This window comes from Physcomitrium patens, chromosome 6 (assembly GCF_059467195.1).
Source record: "Physcomitrium patens ecotype Gransden chromosome 6, ASM5946719v1, whole genome shotgun sequence".
Lineage (NCBI taxonomy): Eukaryota > Viridiplantae > Streptophyta > Bryopsida > Funariales > Funariaceae > Physcomitrium > Physcomitrium patens.
The window spans coordinates 18063448-18077499 of record NC_143415.1 but is presented as its reverse complement, the minus strand read 5'-3'; the positions used below and the strand labels follow the sequence as shown (position 1 = coordinate 18077499).

Here is a 14052-nt window from a genome sequence, read left to right as displayed (position 1 = left end):
AGCATAATTATATATTCTTTAAGTTTATCATGACTTTCCAACAACTTGAAATTTTGAATATAACAAGACTTTGGAACTAATATCAAGAGATTTTTAGTGGCGTCAAATGTGGAAGATAGTCAAAGACTTTATATAATCATATGATATTTTTTTAACATTAAAAATTCCTTTTCATCAATCTTATAGACATCTTCAGCTATTACTTATTCCAAAACAATTATGATCTTTTTTTTCTATGGATTTTATCATGAATCTTTCAATTTCAAGTTTGTATGAATTTATACTTGTGATAGTAGATTGTTTTATCAAGATGGTACATGTTGTACCATATACAAAATCTATCACAAGTAAAAAAAATATCTAAGTTTTTTTTTGAAAATATCTATTGCTACTATAAATTATCCAAGGATATTATATTGGATAGAGGGACTCAATTTGTATCAAGATTTTGGTGAATCATTTTCAAGATTTTAAAAGTAGACATAAATCTATCTTTGATTTTTTATCCTCAAATTGATGGATAGATGGAGTAAGTAAACCAAGTTTTGAAGTAACATTTAAAGTATACCATCAACTACCAATAAGATGATTGGATAATTTTTTTATTATTGATAGAATTTTTATATAATAATATAATATTTTTTTATGTAACAAATATATTTTTTTACTAATTATAATTACCATCCATGACTTGATGCTTTTGACTTTTCAAAAATTGATAAGCTTGTGGTGAAAGATTTGGAAATTTTTTTATTTGAATTCTAAATAACAATGATAGTATCATTAAAAGAAACTCAAGAACAATAAAAGGCTAATGCATATGTATATTGCAAGGAGCAACATCAATTCCACATTGGCAATAAACTATAATTACTTCATTGTAATATCAAGACTAACCGCTTTTGTGAGAAGTTGGATTACCACAAGCTTGGACCATTTTCTATTAATAAATAAATCAATGTAGTTGCTTATCAATTATGTCTTCAAGAGTCTACAAAGATCCATCTTATATTTCACATGTCTCTTTTTAGATTATATAAGATAGTAAATATCTTGGGAAGAAGACAAATACCATGTCCTACTATAGAAGTAGATAATAATAAAGAGCTAGAGGTGGGAGAAATCTTAGACTCAAGATGGTGTTGAAATAAATTAGAGTATCTTGTTCATAGGCAAGGATATGGATAATGTTACAAACATATATTTACCTAGATAAGAAATGTTAGATAAAAAAAAAATGTAGATAGATTTGATATTATCTTAAGGTGAAGCTTCTTAAAAGCTTCATAGATACGTATTTGACATTATACATATTTTTAGTTGATTGGTAGGTTATGAACTTATCCAACAAGCTAGCCACATATTACATGCATTGGTAGCTTATAGTATAAGCTAATGATATGGTGTGTATATAAGAAACTTGCCTTGCAAGTTAACATATGTATCTTACAAAGTCAACACGTGTTGGAAGTCTCATAGAATATTGCCACATATTTCTTAGTTAGATAGTATATATAAAAACAAGAGTGAAGCTTTTTTCACTCTTGTCAATGTTTTTTTAGTTTTTATTCTTATTTCAAGATTTTTTTAATCTTTTTATCTTTAGCAATAGCCATTTTAGTTCAATATATTATCATCTTTGAATGATTTTTTAATCTTTTTGAATTACAAAAGGATGTATTGAGTTTCTTCTTTTTTTGAGATTCATGGCCTTGACAGATTTAAAGAGAATGAGTAAGATTAGTTACATGTTTCAATCACTTATAATGATATTGTTGCAAAAAGTACCATCATTGTGTAATCTAATAGAACTATTATTAGCTTCAATATCTTTGTTGAGGTTTAGTTCTATTGTGGTGATCACAATGCAACTTCCTCCTATATCATTAAGGTCCAAATTCTTTTCTTCTGAGATGCCACCTTGGCTATTATGGCTCTATAATATTGTAAGTGTTTCCGACAAGTATGTATCTCCACAATCAAGCATTATTAAGAATTAAGAGAAGCAAATTTTTTAATAGCCAAAAAATGCAGAAAGGATTGTGCCAAATTTTGTTCATCATGTAGTTGGAGCTTCATTATACATAAAAAATGAATAATTGTGATATCTTATTACATTTAAGGATAGATTTGATATTATCACAAAAGTGGGAGATATATTTGCTATTAGCAAAAATATAGGAATATTCTTGATATTTCAACATATTTGAGGAATATATAAGATATTATTTTTAAATTTAATACTTATATTTAATAAATATAATATTTTCTTTTATATATAAAATTTTATATTAGTATTAAGAAATTCACACAAAGTATAGATAATACACTCATTAACTTTATAGGATTGGTTAAATTTAAAAAAAAAAAAAAAAAAAAAAAAAAAAACTCTTTGCCCTTGTGGGTACATGCCCAACGAAACCCCAACGATGAATATCTCCGTCGACGAAAACGCGACGACGTTCATCGTCGAGGGCTAGAGAATCACGGTTTCAGGTTCGTTCTCATTCGGTGATAGGGCACGATGATGGTGCTCTTACACCGTGTGCAGTGGGACGGACCCAATTCCGCGTGGAATTGAAGCCGATGACGAGGGTGGCACTCTGAGTTTCGAAGATCCGAATTCTGCCGTAGCTGTTACTGGATCGCGCTCTCATTCGGTGTTTCCTCGATCTCGTTTTGCAACAATTTTGCTGCGATGGCGAATCTTGTGCGGCAACGACTCGGTGCTCTCCTGAGCCGACCTATTTCCAGCCCCTTGGGCCAGACTGCCCAGACTGGTGCTGCTTCAAAGCGCTTCTTCGCTTCCAAGTCTCACGCACACGACGATGCTGGTGAGCTTTCCTGAATCTACCGTGGTTTTCATCTCTTTAGAATTTTGGTTGATTCTAGAATGCCCTAAGTTGGCTAAGTTTTCGGTCTTCTTGGCTTTTCTTTTAGTTGAATATGGTGCTGTTTGATCAGTGACCGTGTGGTTAGGGTTATTGGGAGAAATCTCTATGTCTGATCGCAAGGTTTTGTCCGCGGGTTTTGATTTGCTGGATTCTTTTCTTTGAGTTTTGGTTGTAGTACTTGGCCCGGTAGATTACTACTTCTAGGGTTGAATTACTTCTATTTTTCTTTCATGCAATGATTGAGTTTATTTTGAGTCGCTTTTCCTTTCTTAGAGCGTTATCTGTCTTCCTTGAATGTGTGACCAGCTGTGTTGAGTTTTTATATGGTTGATGTGCTACTACATTAAAGTATCTGCATTAAAGTCGCGTTTGAGGCTAGGATTGCTTGGTTTCGAAGATGAATTTTCAACGGTTGAATATGTTTTATGGATTAGGCATGTCATGTGTCTTAATATGGACTACTGCATCTGAGAATTTTGCTAGAAGCGTCTGTCTATTGTTGAATCATTGATTCGTGTGCTCACTTTCTATTCGAGATATTACCTTTTGGTGATCTGTAGCAAGTAATTGATAAGGTGTACAGAGCACGGTTTCGTTGCGTCATTTTTCATAGAGCAAATTCGTTGCCACATGTATGTTTACCTTTGTACGTTTACTTAGTGTAAGTTGACTTGGAACTGTAGAGGAGACGGCTAAGTGGCGCAGCATCACAATTGCAGCGTACATCATGTGTATTGGCATGGGAATCTACATTCTTGCTAATGAGGAACATGGGCATGATGGAGAGAAACCGGTATATTATTTCGTAGCGCACGTATTTTGGCTTTTAGTGATTTGCATTTGTTGTGTGAAGATCTACATTTCAGTGAAGGAATTTAAGCAGTTTTCTCTGTCCGGAGAACGTTTTGGTAGTAGTAAAGATGTAAAAGTCCTCAAAGCTTCTCTCTCATTGATTTTGTTGGGAATGACAGGGGTATTCTTACTTGCATATCCGTAACAAGCAGTTTCCCTGGGGTATGTCTTTTCGTACTTTTTTCTTGATGCTGTTTACTGCACAAGCGTACTTTGTGCTGGAAAGCTTGATTTTTATCATATTGGTTCCTAGAATGCTTGTCGAAGTTTAATCTTGGCCAACATACTTATCTTTCGCGGTAAATCCCAGACCGCTCCTTGGAGTTCTCTAAAGTTGATTATTTAAAGTAAAAGGTGAGCAGGACTATACTACACAAGAATCCTGAAGCACAAAGTTGTAAAAGTCACTGAATCTGTCGGATCGTAACTAAACTATCCGCTGGTCTTACAGGTCCTGACGGTTTATTCGAGTACAAGCACGAAGGTCACTATGAGCACTAATCTCTGCTTAGTCTTCGTGCATCATCAGTTTCCTAGAGTTATGTAATGAGGTTGATCTGTAGACAGCTGCCTAGAAACTAGCTTGGTGTGCCCGAGCATTCCTTTTCCGCCTTGAGATCCATACCAGCATGGATATCAATGTTCCTCTGCATAATGATACTTAATAATTCGCCAGAAGACACACTTCATGTGTTGTGCATATGGTATATTGGCATAACGACTCAGTCTTACGAGTATCGTAGCACCGTTTTCAATGGACATATTTCATGGAAAGGAGTATTATATAGTGGCCAGAGTGGAAGTATTTAGTTGGAGGATTTTACGATTGTTCCTGTTTCTCATACAGTTTTGTAAATTTGCAACTAGGTAGTGTATTGTACAACGTCGACCATCATTTCTCTGCCAGAGTCCCGATACATGCATTTTGTTTTTCAAGTTGCTGGTAAAAAACTGCATTCGGTTTGGCACAATTCCATAAAATAATAAATAAATAAATAGTATCACTGGTATCTTCGGCAAGTTTTAAAGTTTCAGAATATTTGCGACAAATACAACCTTCACAAGACTATATCACAGAGACGCGCTGAATGTTATCAGTTTTTCATTGGGTCTCGAACTTCGTACACTAAATCTATTATCATTGACCCACATCGTTCTGTATTCTGGCAACCTATGACATTCTGTATTTACAACTTGGTGATGAATGAGATGCAGTTTTTAGTCATGCAGAGAAGTATGACCCTCAGTGCTTGTCGGAGATTATAAAGGCTCTCTCGATTAGAAGTCTAGGCTAACTTGGCTAAGCTTGCAGTGAAGTCCTCAGTACAAGGAAAACCAGTCACTTTCACAATGGTGCAAGCCACATTAGCAACTGTTACCGAGGGATTCCAATGTGTTATCCTGGAGGCATATTTAAGTACTCCAAAAACGCAACATAACTCCAGCCAGTTATGGTTTACTGCACTGGTGTTGCTAGGCGTTGCAAACGCTCTATATGACTTAAAAGGGTGCGATCACCATCAGAAGCCTCCCGAAGAAAAGCCACTCGGTCCATCAGCTCATTATGGTCAGAGGATTGATAAACTAAAAGCTTCAAAAACGCAGCCTGCAAACATATACACCTCTTTAGGAGCCGTAAGAATTACTAGATTAAAAAAGCTATTTCAAAGCCACAAGGCGGTAGTATCAAATTCTTCTCACGGACATGCGCGCGAGAGTTCAGTTCAAATCTACACGATATGCAATTTCAATACTGATAAAGCAAGGAGGGCCTTTTAATACGTGTCTAGTACCTGCTGTTGTGACTTGAGCATGGAGCTCCGCACCAGTGTCCTGGTCACCTTTTTAACAGCTAATTTGTCATGCACATCTGAATTTCCGAAGAGATACCCAGCAATATGATGCATACATAACGTGAACGAGAGGCCTGCCTGCGTAACAGCTGTGTCAAAGGTTCCTGATGTCCACGCTGTTACATATGCTGCCAGAATTTCGTCGTTCCTCTGCACAAAAATCCATAAGGTATTAGCAACTATATTGCAATACAAGCTGCAGCTTTGTAAATGGGTAATATATATATATATATATATATATATATATATATCCCAAGAATCGTACCTCCATTTCATTATTAAAAGATATTGAATATAGGGATTACCTCTAAAGGGTATAAGTAACGCTCAGGCCTTCCACAACATTTGGACAAAGGAGGCAGAAGCCTCAATGATTGACCATCTGCTACACAGCGCCAAAGTGCTAACCGGACGGAGTCGGGCACTCCTTGCTGGAGGTGAAGTCCTACCTGACGGCCAAAGACAAGGTCACCAAATGAAGTAGATACAAACTGCTCTGCTAAACTTTCTCCAAATGAGGTGTAGTTAGGGTTAATTCCATGTTCAAAATCCAAAGTCTGGTCGATAAGCACATGCGTTCCATCCTTGTCCTTCTTGAGACTCAATGATTCTTCCGAGGTAGTAGGTCTATCCAATTGGCGACCATAAATCTCCTGCAACACCCCAATGGCACTCCGCACTTCCTCCTGAAGAAAAACGTCTCCTCCAAGAACATAGATAGATGATAAAGCATGCACTTTTCTAACCAAAGGTATTAAATGGAAAGGATCACTCTTGCTTTGAGAATAAAGAAACTCCAAGCATAGAAGCCAAGATAAACCAGATTTTATAGTCTCTTCCATCAATGCTTTCTCAATTATACTCACAGTACTAACCCCAACCCCTTCTTCTTCTGATGTGAATAGCACCCGTGACATATTAGAAGCCATAGGGCTAAGAATCCAATGTGATGGTAATGGTAGCCTCTGTCTTGCCCACTCTCTCGCTAAGCTCGTTCTTGCGCCAGCAGACGCATTTTCAAGAACAGTCGGTAACTTTGAACCTGATTTTTTACCTTTCAGTATCCCTCTGAGATTAGAACCGTCAGCATTCTGGGTCTTTGGTACCTTTTGATCCTTTCGTGATGTCCATGTCCATGTGTAGTGCTCCAGGAGCACCTTCGACATTTTATCAGGAACCAACTTGGATAAAGCCTCTATGCGCAGACTTAAGTCTTCGAAAACGGAGTCTAATTCTAATAGATTACTCTCAGCGGCCTTTGTCAGTGAAGTCAAAATGTTCGGGTGAACCAACAATTTGGAGCAGGTTTGTTTCACCAGTTCCCCGTCCTCTGGACTGGCGAGTGCCGCAACACCAAATCCACAACTTAACCGCCAAACCATCTCCGAAACACAAGTCTTCATTTTCGCAATGGAGCATTCTTCGGTACTACTAGAATCATGGCTATCAACAAAAGTTTTGCTCCTACACGGAGGTACTAAATCGAGTAAATACATCACAAGCCTGGCTGTGGCCTGAGCAACCAAAACTTGTTTGGACCATGATCCACCACTTAACGCACCCCAGCCGAGCGCTAACCCTGGAGCAGGCCCTCCCCTACCATTTATCTCGAAAGACTGGAGTAAGCAAGTGTTTGATATGACTTCATCTCCAGCACGAGATAACAAGTTCTGAAATTCCCTTCTAGAAGAAAAAACCAACCCAGCATCTAGTATTTTATGTGCTGGAGTGTTTTCCCCAAATGCTGAGGCTGGAACACTCTCAGCTCGTGCAGTTTTGATGACTTTGTCTACATTGCTGAAGAGTCGAACCACAGCGTGTAAACAAAAAGTAGCAGCCAACGTGGTTTCGTCATCCTTAATATGTCTAATGGAACAAAGACTTCCGAACAATGTCATAGATCCATCGTGATTGTAAAGAAATTTGTCTGCTGCCAATAATAGCCCTAGACGGGGAACAAAGGTGGGTATAAAGGGAGTATGTGAATTGTGCCCGTTCTCTCCGTCATTGCTTCCAAGTATCTTTTCACTAACTGTTGCAAGAAACTGAAGTACTGAAGTGAGAGTCCCAATCAGCTTCACCGTGCAAGTATCAACTGCAGAGGAGGTAACACACTGCCTCGATTTGCTGTTTAGCTCTATTACAGCAGACAGGCACTCGGCAGAGAGCCAGCCCAGAGCAGTTTCTACAAAAGGAACTGCCACACTCCATGCCCAGTTTTCATCATCGTCGGTTTCAAAGCTCTCCAATGTCTCATCATCGTCTAGGTGTAGTCTAGGCAGTGTTTGAGCAAGTCGTTCTAGTAACCGATACGACTCCTGGGCCAAGCTCAGAGCATCTATGCTCCTATCACTTAAGATCTCTTCTTTGGTCAAAGGAGACAACCAGAAGCAGAGGTTAGGATAAATATCCATAAAGCTTGACATACCCATCTTGTACTGGATGCAGATTTGCCAGAGCCGGAGAGACTCCACCATTGTTAAGCATACCATGCCCCCAGACCAGGATTGCGTATATAACTCAGATTGTGCCATTTGAATAGCTCCTGAATTGAAAAACTTAGAACAGTAGAGTCGACTTGCTTGTGATAGTACCTGAGGCCAAGATTTGGTTATAAAATTATCAAAAGTTTTTGTCCTAATTATTCTACGATATCAGTACCGATCTCTTACACTGAAAACCTAGACTTTAAAAGCCGAAAACTAGATTGCAGTAGTACGACAAGCGAACCAATACCACATTAGCCCATCAAACTGGACCTTATGAACAGAGACGCAGGCCTCATGGCTTCCCTCTATGCACGAGATTCAAAATAGAAATTTGAGGCTCGTACACACCAAAGAAAACAACCATAAAGAGTCCAAATTCAATCAAGCACTCTAAATAATACAGTAACAAGTTTCAGGGATTGAAATTCACCTTGAGAAGTTCGATGGCCTTGGTGCGAGCAGAATGGCCAACATCATTTCGATCCTCGTTCATTGATATAAACCGTTGAATAATAGCATCCAAAAGTCTTGGACACTTCATAACAGCTTCCGAAGCAGCGGGAGAATGACGTGCTAATGCCACAATAACATCTAACAACTGCTCCTCTGCTGCCTTCAACTTCTCAACCTGCATAACAGTATGATTTTTAGAGCAAATAAATCTAAATGAGCGATGCTTTAAATATATGCATTGTACTTCTTTAATAAAGTGTCACAAAAGGAGTCATCCTTCCCAAGAATCAAAGTCCGAAGGAGCGAGAAATGTAAACCTCAAGAATATAACGAATTCGGGGCAACAAGCCCATTCGAATAAGCCCGGCAGCACAGTCTTTGCTCGCGACTGTTGCATCGTCTCCAACAGTCTCATTCCCTTCGGCACCTTCTTCTTGAGAATCCCCTGTTTTTGAAAAGGCGTATAACTCACTAGTTTTGATATTGTACTTCCACCGTCCCCCTCCAAGAAACCCTTCATCCTGCTTTGAATGGCTTCGAAAGACGGACCCAGTGAAAACCAACTTCATTCTTGGCCAACAATTCTGTTGAGGCCAACACAGTGAATTATTATAATAATTATAACGAATGTGTTGATTCGTGAAATTATAATAACGCATCAAACTACCACGCCCAACAAGATCCCTCATGCAACCGAAAATCCCATTCCTTGCGAAGTCTTAATCAATTATTTCCATTCAAAAAACATGAAAACTAAATCCCTCATTATGTCACTGGAGATATCGCGGGACTTGCATGTTCGTACATTTATAGCTGCCCATTGACTTAAGCCACAACTACTTATACTCAAAACGATGATTTGTTAGTATTTGGTATTCTTGTTTGATTTCGTTTGACAGTGAATTCTTTGAAAAAATCCAAAAATCCAAAAATCACCTCATGAAGATCGAAGATTGCATTGTTAGCTGAGCAGCTCAGAAGAGCTTGTAGAGCCCTTGCACATGATACAACAACAGTTGTGTGGGTGTCGTCCAAAGCAAGCCTGGTATAAGCAGATCAGTGACGAATGTTAAATACACAAATCAACTCTCCATCCTATACGCAAAAACATCATTCGACGAAGCACCAGGCCTCACGAAAGAATATCTCCTAGAAGTATGCATATCAACACCTTAAGGTCAAGGTTAATCCGGCCTCGGGGCCTAATGCGTAAGCCCATACTGCCTGCCAATCAACATCCTTCAGCGTCCTCTGCTTTAGATCCAAAAAGGATGCTTTCTGCTCTTGAAGTCCAATCATAGCATTCTCGAGAACAGAAGCTATGAGCCGCAAAGCAAATGTTCTATGACCTGCAACCTGCAGAACAAACCCCTTATTATGAATCGGTTACTCTGATAGAGTACCATACATAGTTTATGATTCGAACAGCAAAATTCTCTTGGTCATAATATTCTGTGTAATACTCTTGATTGATGAAACAAATAGCTCTGCAAATATTCCACCAGCAAACAAAGCTAGAACGTTGCACATCTCGCTAAACCATGAATATGGCCTCAAGTTCGCAGAGTGAACTATTTTACAGAACAAAGCACAAATCAAAGGTCACCGTCCATGGGGTATTAAGCAAAGTGGAAGAGAAAAAAAATTCCATTCTTCGCCATTCACTCACCGTGCTACGAACAAGATCGGAGGCTTCTTTTAAAGTATAGCCCATTCCTACAGGGTCACCTTCTGATCGAAGAAAGTCCCGCTCAGCAACATTTTGCACACTTGGCTGTTGGAAATCAAGCGGAGCATCTGTTTGAAGATGCACGAAAAATAACCATGATTATGATGCAAAAATTAACAAGACTAAATATGCTTGTCATATGCCAGAACCTGGAGGTGGTAAATCGACACTCCATATGAGCCAATTCAAAGGTCTTTCCCGACCGTAGTTGGTCTGTGGGCTAAGCTCACACAAACTACTGAACATCAAGACTAGGACGTTGCTTACGAATACAACCAAGACACAAACCAAATGAAATAAAATAACGGTAGTGCCAATCAAAACTTTGAAATAAAGTAAGTAGTAAGTGTAACTTGCCAGAGGTGTTCTGGATCGACGCCTCGTCAATTGCCACCAGGTGACCTTGCATGTCAAACCTGTATAGCCTCACGGCTTCTACTCTTTCGATCCAGGATTTGGACCAACCCAAAGCTGGAACAGTTAGAGGAACACTATCCAGTTGAGGAGCGGGTGCATGATTTTCCTCTTGGTTCTTTAAAGCACCGACGGGTGCTTCCCCACTTTCCGAAATTTCATGCGTATTGGAACCCTTCCCTGCTTCTTTCCTTTCTGGAGATGAGTCACTCTCTACTACTACATTCATTGCCACTGGACGTGCATCGACCTCTTTCTCTGCACCTTTACCTTCTTTTGAATTTTTCTTCTGGCTTCTTTTTCTTAACATCTCTATTACATCAGGTTTCAGCCGGTTCATAAGTTCGACTTGGGCTACTGCCACCTCAGATGCAGACATAGATGCAATGGTGGCACGATTTTCCTCGTCAATCAGTTCTTCTTCTGATTTAGACCTTGTCTCGATTCCAGTGTCGTTAATTTGATCTCGACCACTCGCACCCGAGTTACTTCTCAGTCTTGACAATTCTGCATACTCTAAAGGTTTACTGCGATCAGCAGGCGCTTCGCCTGCAGCACCAAGTGAGGTAGCATAAACAGAGAGCACTGCAAAGCAAAGCAAAGCTAAGATACGATACGATACGATACGATACGAAAGCAAACAAAGCAAACCAGGGAGACAATGACAACCCAAACCCTGATTTTATTTTTTTATTCTTTTTATTATTGAAACTTCGACATACCTGCATTCTTCTCTAGCGGCAAGGTGAAGGTAACCCTCGGCCGAGATACAGCTTCTGGGGCTCTCTCAAGTTTCGAATCTTCTGATGCAACTTTCAGGTCCTGTACTGCATTTGATGGTTCAGGAGCTGAGAAAGAATCCAGATGCTCTTGGTTGCCATCAACACTAGTACTTGTCGAATTTCGTTCCGTCTTCCATCGGCTAATATTTAGAGTGGGTTTCTTTTTTGGGATAAGTGGCTTGGCTAGAGCTGCCATACCCTCTGCATTCAGTTCTTCAGAGTCTTCAGGCATCGGCACAATTTCAGACTCCCGTCGAGGTAACCAATGCTGCCATTCCAAGCTCACAAAACTCAGTCCCAAACGCCAACTCTTAACACGAGGAATACGGACACAGAAAGGAAAGAAGACCATTGATTGCTGTATGAAACGAAAAACCCTACGCCCTGCTTATGTTGCTTAACATTCAGAACGGGGGAGAACTACTAAAAATTTACAAAGCCTACGAATTTCCTCGATTGACACACAATTCCAACCAATCAGCTATACGACGGCAAAGCTTACAGGGCCTTCCGAGCGATGGCGCGCAATAGGGAACGGCTTAACTCTCGGCTGGACAGGCTTCGTAGCACGCTTGGCAAAAAATCCGCCATCACCATCGAACCCTTTCTCACGAATTCCTCCTAATATCTTTAGCGGCTGATACGGCTCTTTCGGCTCCTTCTTCACCTCCTCGTCCCCTTTGCCTACACCCCCGGCGCCCGATCTACCAACTCGTTGCACCGACGTCATATTGAGGCTTCAATCAAAGTGAGAGGCTTACATACATACACAACTATGGGTAGATCAGGCGCCTTAAGTTAGTGAGAGGAGGCGGGCCAAGGATGATTAGGTCTAGAAGAATGAGATTAATCTTCAAAGGCCAATTGGTGCAAAGTAATAGGACAATGAGGGAACATTGATATCACCACGTAGATTTTTCCATTTCCTCTAGCGACGTTCTTCTAAGGGTCTCTGGATCAGAATATCCTGTGTAACCAGAAATACACACCCACAACACTCTCAATTAAAAGACTTGATTGTATCCACCATGCTCAAAAGCAGCAACAATCGCACAATCTTGACGTGATATATATTCCCAGACCGAATGACTCTTGTAATAGTTATGAAAGTAGCTATAAGTATTGCTTAATTGAACAGACATAAAGGTTTGGTAGACCTTCATGCGAGCTACAATCTGTACAACGCGAATCAACTCCTTTACGACATATACGTCACACTTGAAAAGATCTAGTGATGATGAATCTTGCATTAGATTACCTGCGAGGGCCCGTAAATTACTATTACCATCAATTATCAGGTAGAGGATAATTCGTGCAAAATATTAAAATAATGTAAGGACATTGCTATTACCGCGTAGGTTTTCAACCAACTGGGTCATCCCTGAGCAGTTCCTTGAATAGCTACTATGTATGTAATGAAGCACAAAGTTGTGCTCCAACCAAGTGATGAAGGCGCTTCCGAATTAAATTCACAAACTCGGGTGTAGAAGTAAGTAAATCGTCTATTTGCAAAGATATTACGTCTTATGCTCCTTCGTAGCTCATAGCAACTGATACTGCAATACCTAAAATAAAACGAGAGATCAATTCAATAAACACATACCTTAGTAACGCATGGATGGACCTTAAATGCATGAGAAACAGCTTGTTTAACACTAAGTCCTTTACAGTACTACTTTCTCCCAATCCTCTTGCCACTGCAATTGAGCTGAGGGACGAGTATTTCAATTTGCCTAAATCATGCTCTACTAACACCACAGAGCTGGCCTTCACATGGCACAAACAAAACCTCAAAGAAAGCAACTACACAATCGAACTGCTTAGTCAAGCTCTGATGGAGAGCAGACCTCGGACAATACAACCATGCAAACTATATCGTGTCTTGTCGACAGAATAAACCGAGCTCAGCCACAAGGGCGACGGGAACGGTTTACTAGGCTTCATTAGCGGCAATGTTCATAAACTAAACGAATTGCTGATTTTAAAAAATAAACGAAAAAAAATAAAACGAAGAGATACACTACGGCAAAGGATCTGCTCAAATTTGCGACGACATGAACGCAACTCAGAGGATAAACCCTAAACCCTCGACTCCCACCACCGCGACTTCAGACAAGCTCAACCTAACAGGAATACACCTAATCGACCAAGAACGCTCTTAAGTTCAAATCACAATCTAAAAAAACACCATCGCATTCAATTTGCCTCGAATTAGCGAGCGATCCATTATCCTAAACCAGGAAACATAAAAACAGAAAAGAAAAGAAAAGAAAAGGTTCATAGCCACTGGAATCGATCACGCACTCTTCAACCGATAAATTTCGACTGTATTAAAAAAAAAATTGCGGTCGTGACGCAAAAAATACTTACAATTTGACCGCAAAACGTAGAGCTGGAGGGATGAACAAGTGCACCTCAAGCTCCGAAACAGAAACACTGCCGCAAATGTTTTAGAGCTTCGGTGTGAAAGAAAACCGCGGGCATGGGGCCAGCTTCTCAGAAAGCTTTAAAGTAAAAGGATACTGTGCCTTTAGCTTTGGCCTCTTCTAATAATGTGTGTTTGTTTCCTGTGTAAAATTAATGGAT

General features: G+C 39.6%; 2 protein-coding genes across 3 annotated transcripts; one reads left to right on the top strand and one right to left on the bottom strand.

The window, feature by feature from the left end:
* Positions 1–2619: 2619 nt before the first annotated feature.
* On the top strand, positions 2620–4464 carry LOC112283322 (cytochrome c oxidase subunit 6a, mitochondrial). Its single transcript, XM_024521880.3, has 4 exons — positions 2620–2834; positions 3578–3687; positions 3866–3908; positions 4198–4464. Exons 1-4 carry the CDS (start codon positions 2699–2701, stop codon positions 4245–4247), a joined length of 339 nt encoding a protein of 112 aa, XP_024377648.1. The 5' UTR covers positions 2620–2698; the 3' UTR covers positions 4248–4464.
* A 223-nt stretch (positions 4465–4687) lies between these two features.
* Positions 4688–13973, bottom strand: LOC112283321 (transcriptional elongation regulator MINIYO). Of its 2 annotated transcripts, XM_090251457.1 has the most exons (13): positions 13837–13973; positions 12818–13031; positions 11969–12433; positions 11407–11734; positions 10628–11233; positions 10211–10338; positions 9713–9897; positions 9478–9583; positions 8859–9125; positions 8519–8716; positions 5905–8193; positions 5540–5749; positions 4688–5352 (listed from the first exon to the last, which is right to left on the bottom strand). In XM_090251457.1, exons 3-13 carry the CDS (start codon positions 12194–12196, stop codon positions 5203–5205), a joined length of 4695 nt encoding a protein of 1564 aa, XP_090107583.1. In that variant the 5' UTR covers positions 12197–12433; positions 12818–13031; positions 13837–13973; the 3' UTR covers positions 4688–5202. The 2 variants fall into 2 exon arrangements, with proteins under 2 accessions (XP_090107583.1, XP_024377647.1); XM_024521879.3 differs by lacking the exon at positions 12818–13031 and having other exon boundaries at positions 13837–13966.
* Positions 13974–14052: the final 79 nt, after the last annotated feature.

What these genes read in the sequence shown, in the direction of transcription:
- LOC112283322 (XM_024521880.3), top strand. Translation starts at nt 2,699, where the DNA reads ATGGCGAATCTTGTGCGGCAACGACTCGGTGCTCTCCTGAGCCGACCT. An exon ending in TCACGCACACGACGATGCTG is followed by an intron (nt 2,835 to 3,577) that starts GTGAGCTTTCCT and finishes TTGGAACTGTAG; the next exon opens with AGGAGACGGCTAAGTGGCGC. An exon ending in TAACAAGCAGTTTCCCTGGG is followed by an intron (nt 3,909 to 4,197) that starts GTATGTCTTTTC and finishes CTGGTCTTACAG; the next exon opens with GTCCTGACGGTTTATTCGAG.
- LOC112283321 (XM_090251457.1), bottom strand. Translation starts at nt 12,196, where the DNA reads ATGACGTCGGTGCAACGAGTTGGTAGATCGGGCGCCGGGGGTGTAGGC. An exon ending in GCCATCGCTCGGAAGGCCCT is followed by an intron (nt 11,735 to 11,968) that starts GTAAGCTTTGCC and finishes TTGGAATGGCAG; the next exon opens with CATTGGTTACCTCGACGGGA. An exon ending in TGCTCAAGTCACAACAGCAG is followed by an intron (nt 5,353 to 5,539) that starts GTACTAGACACG and finishes ATATGTTTGCAG; the next exon opens with GCTGCGTTTTTGAAGCTTTT.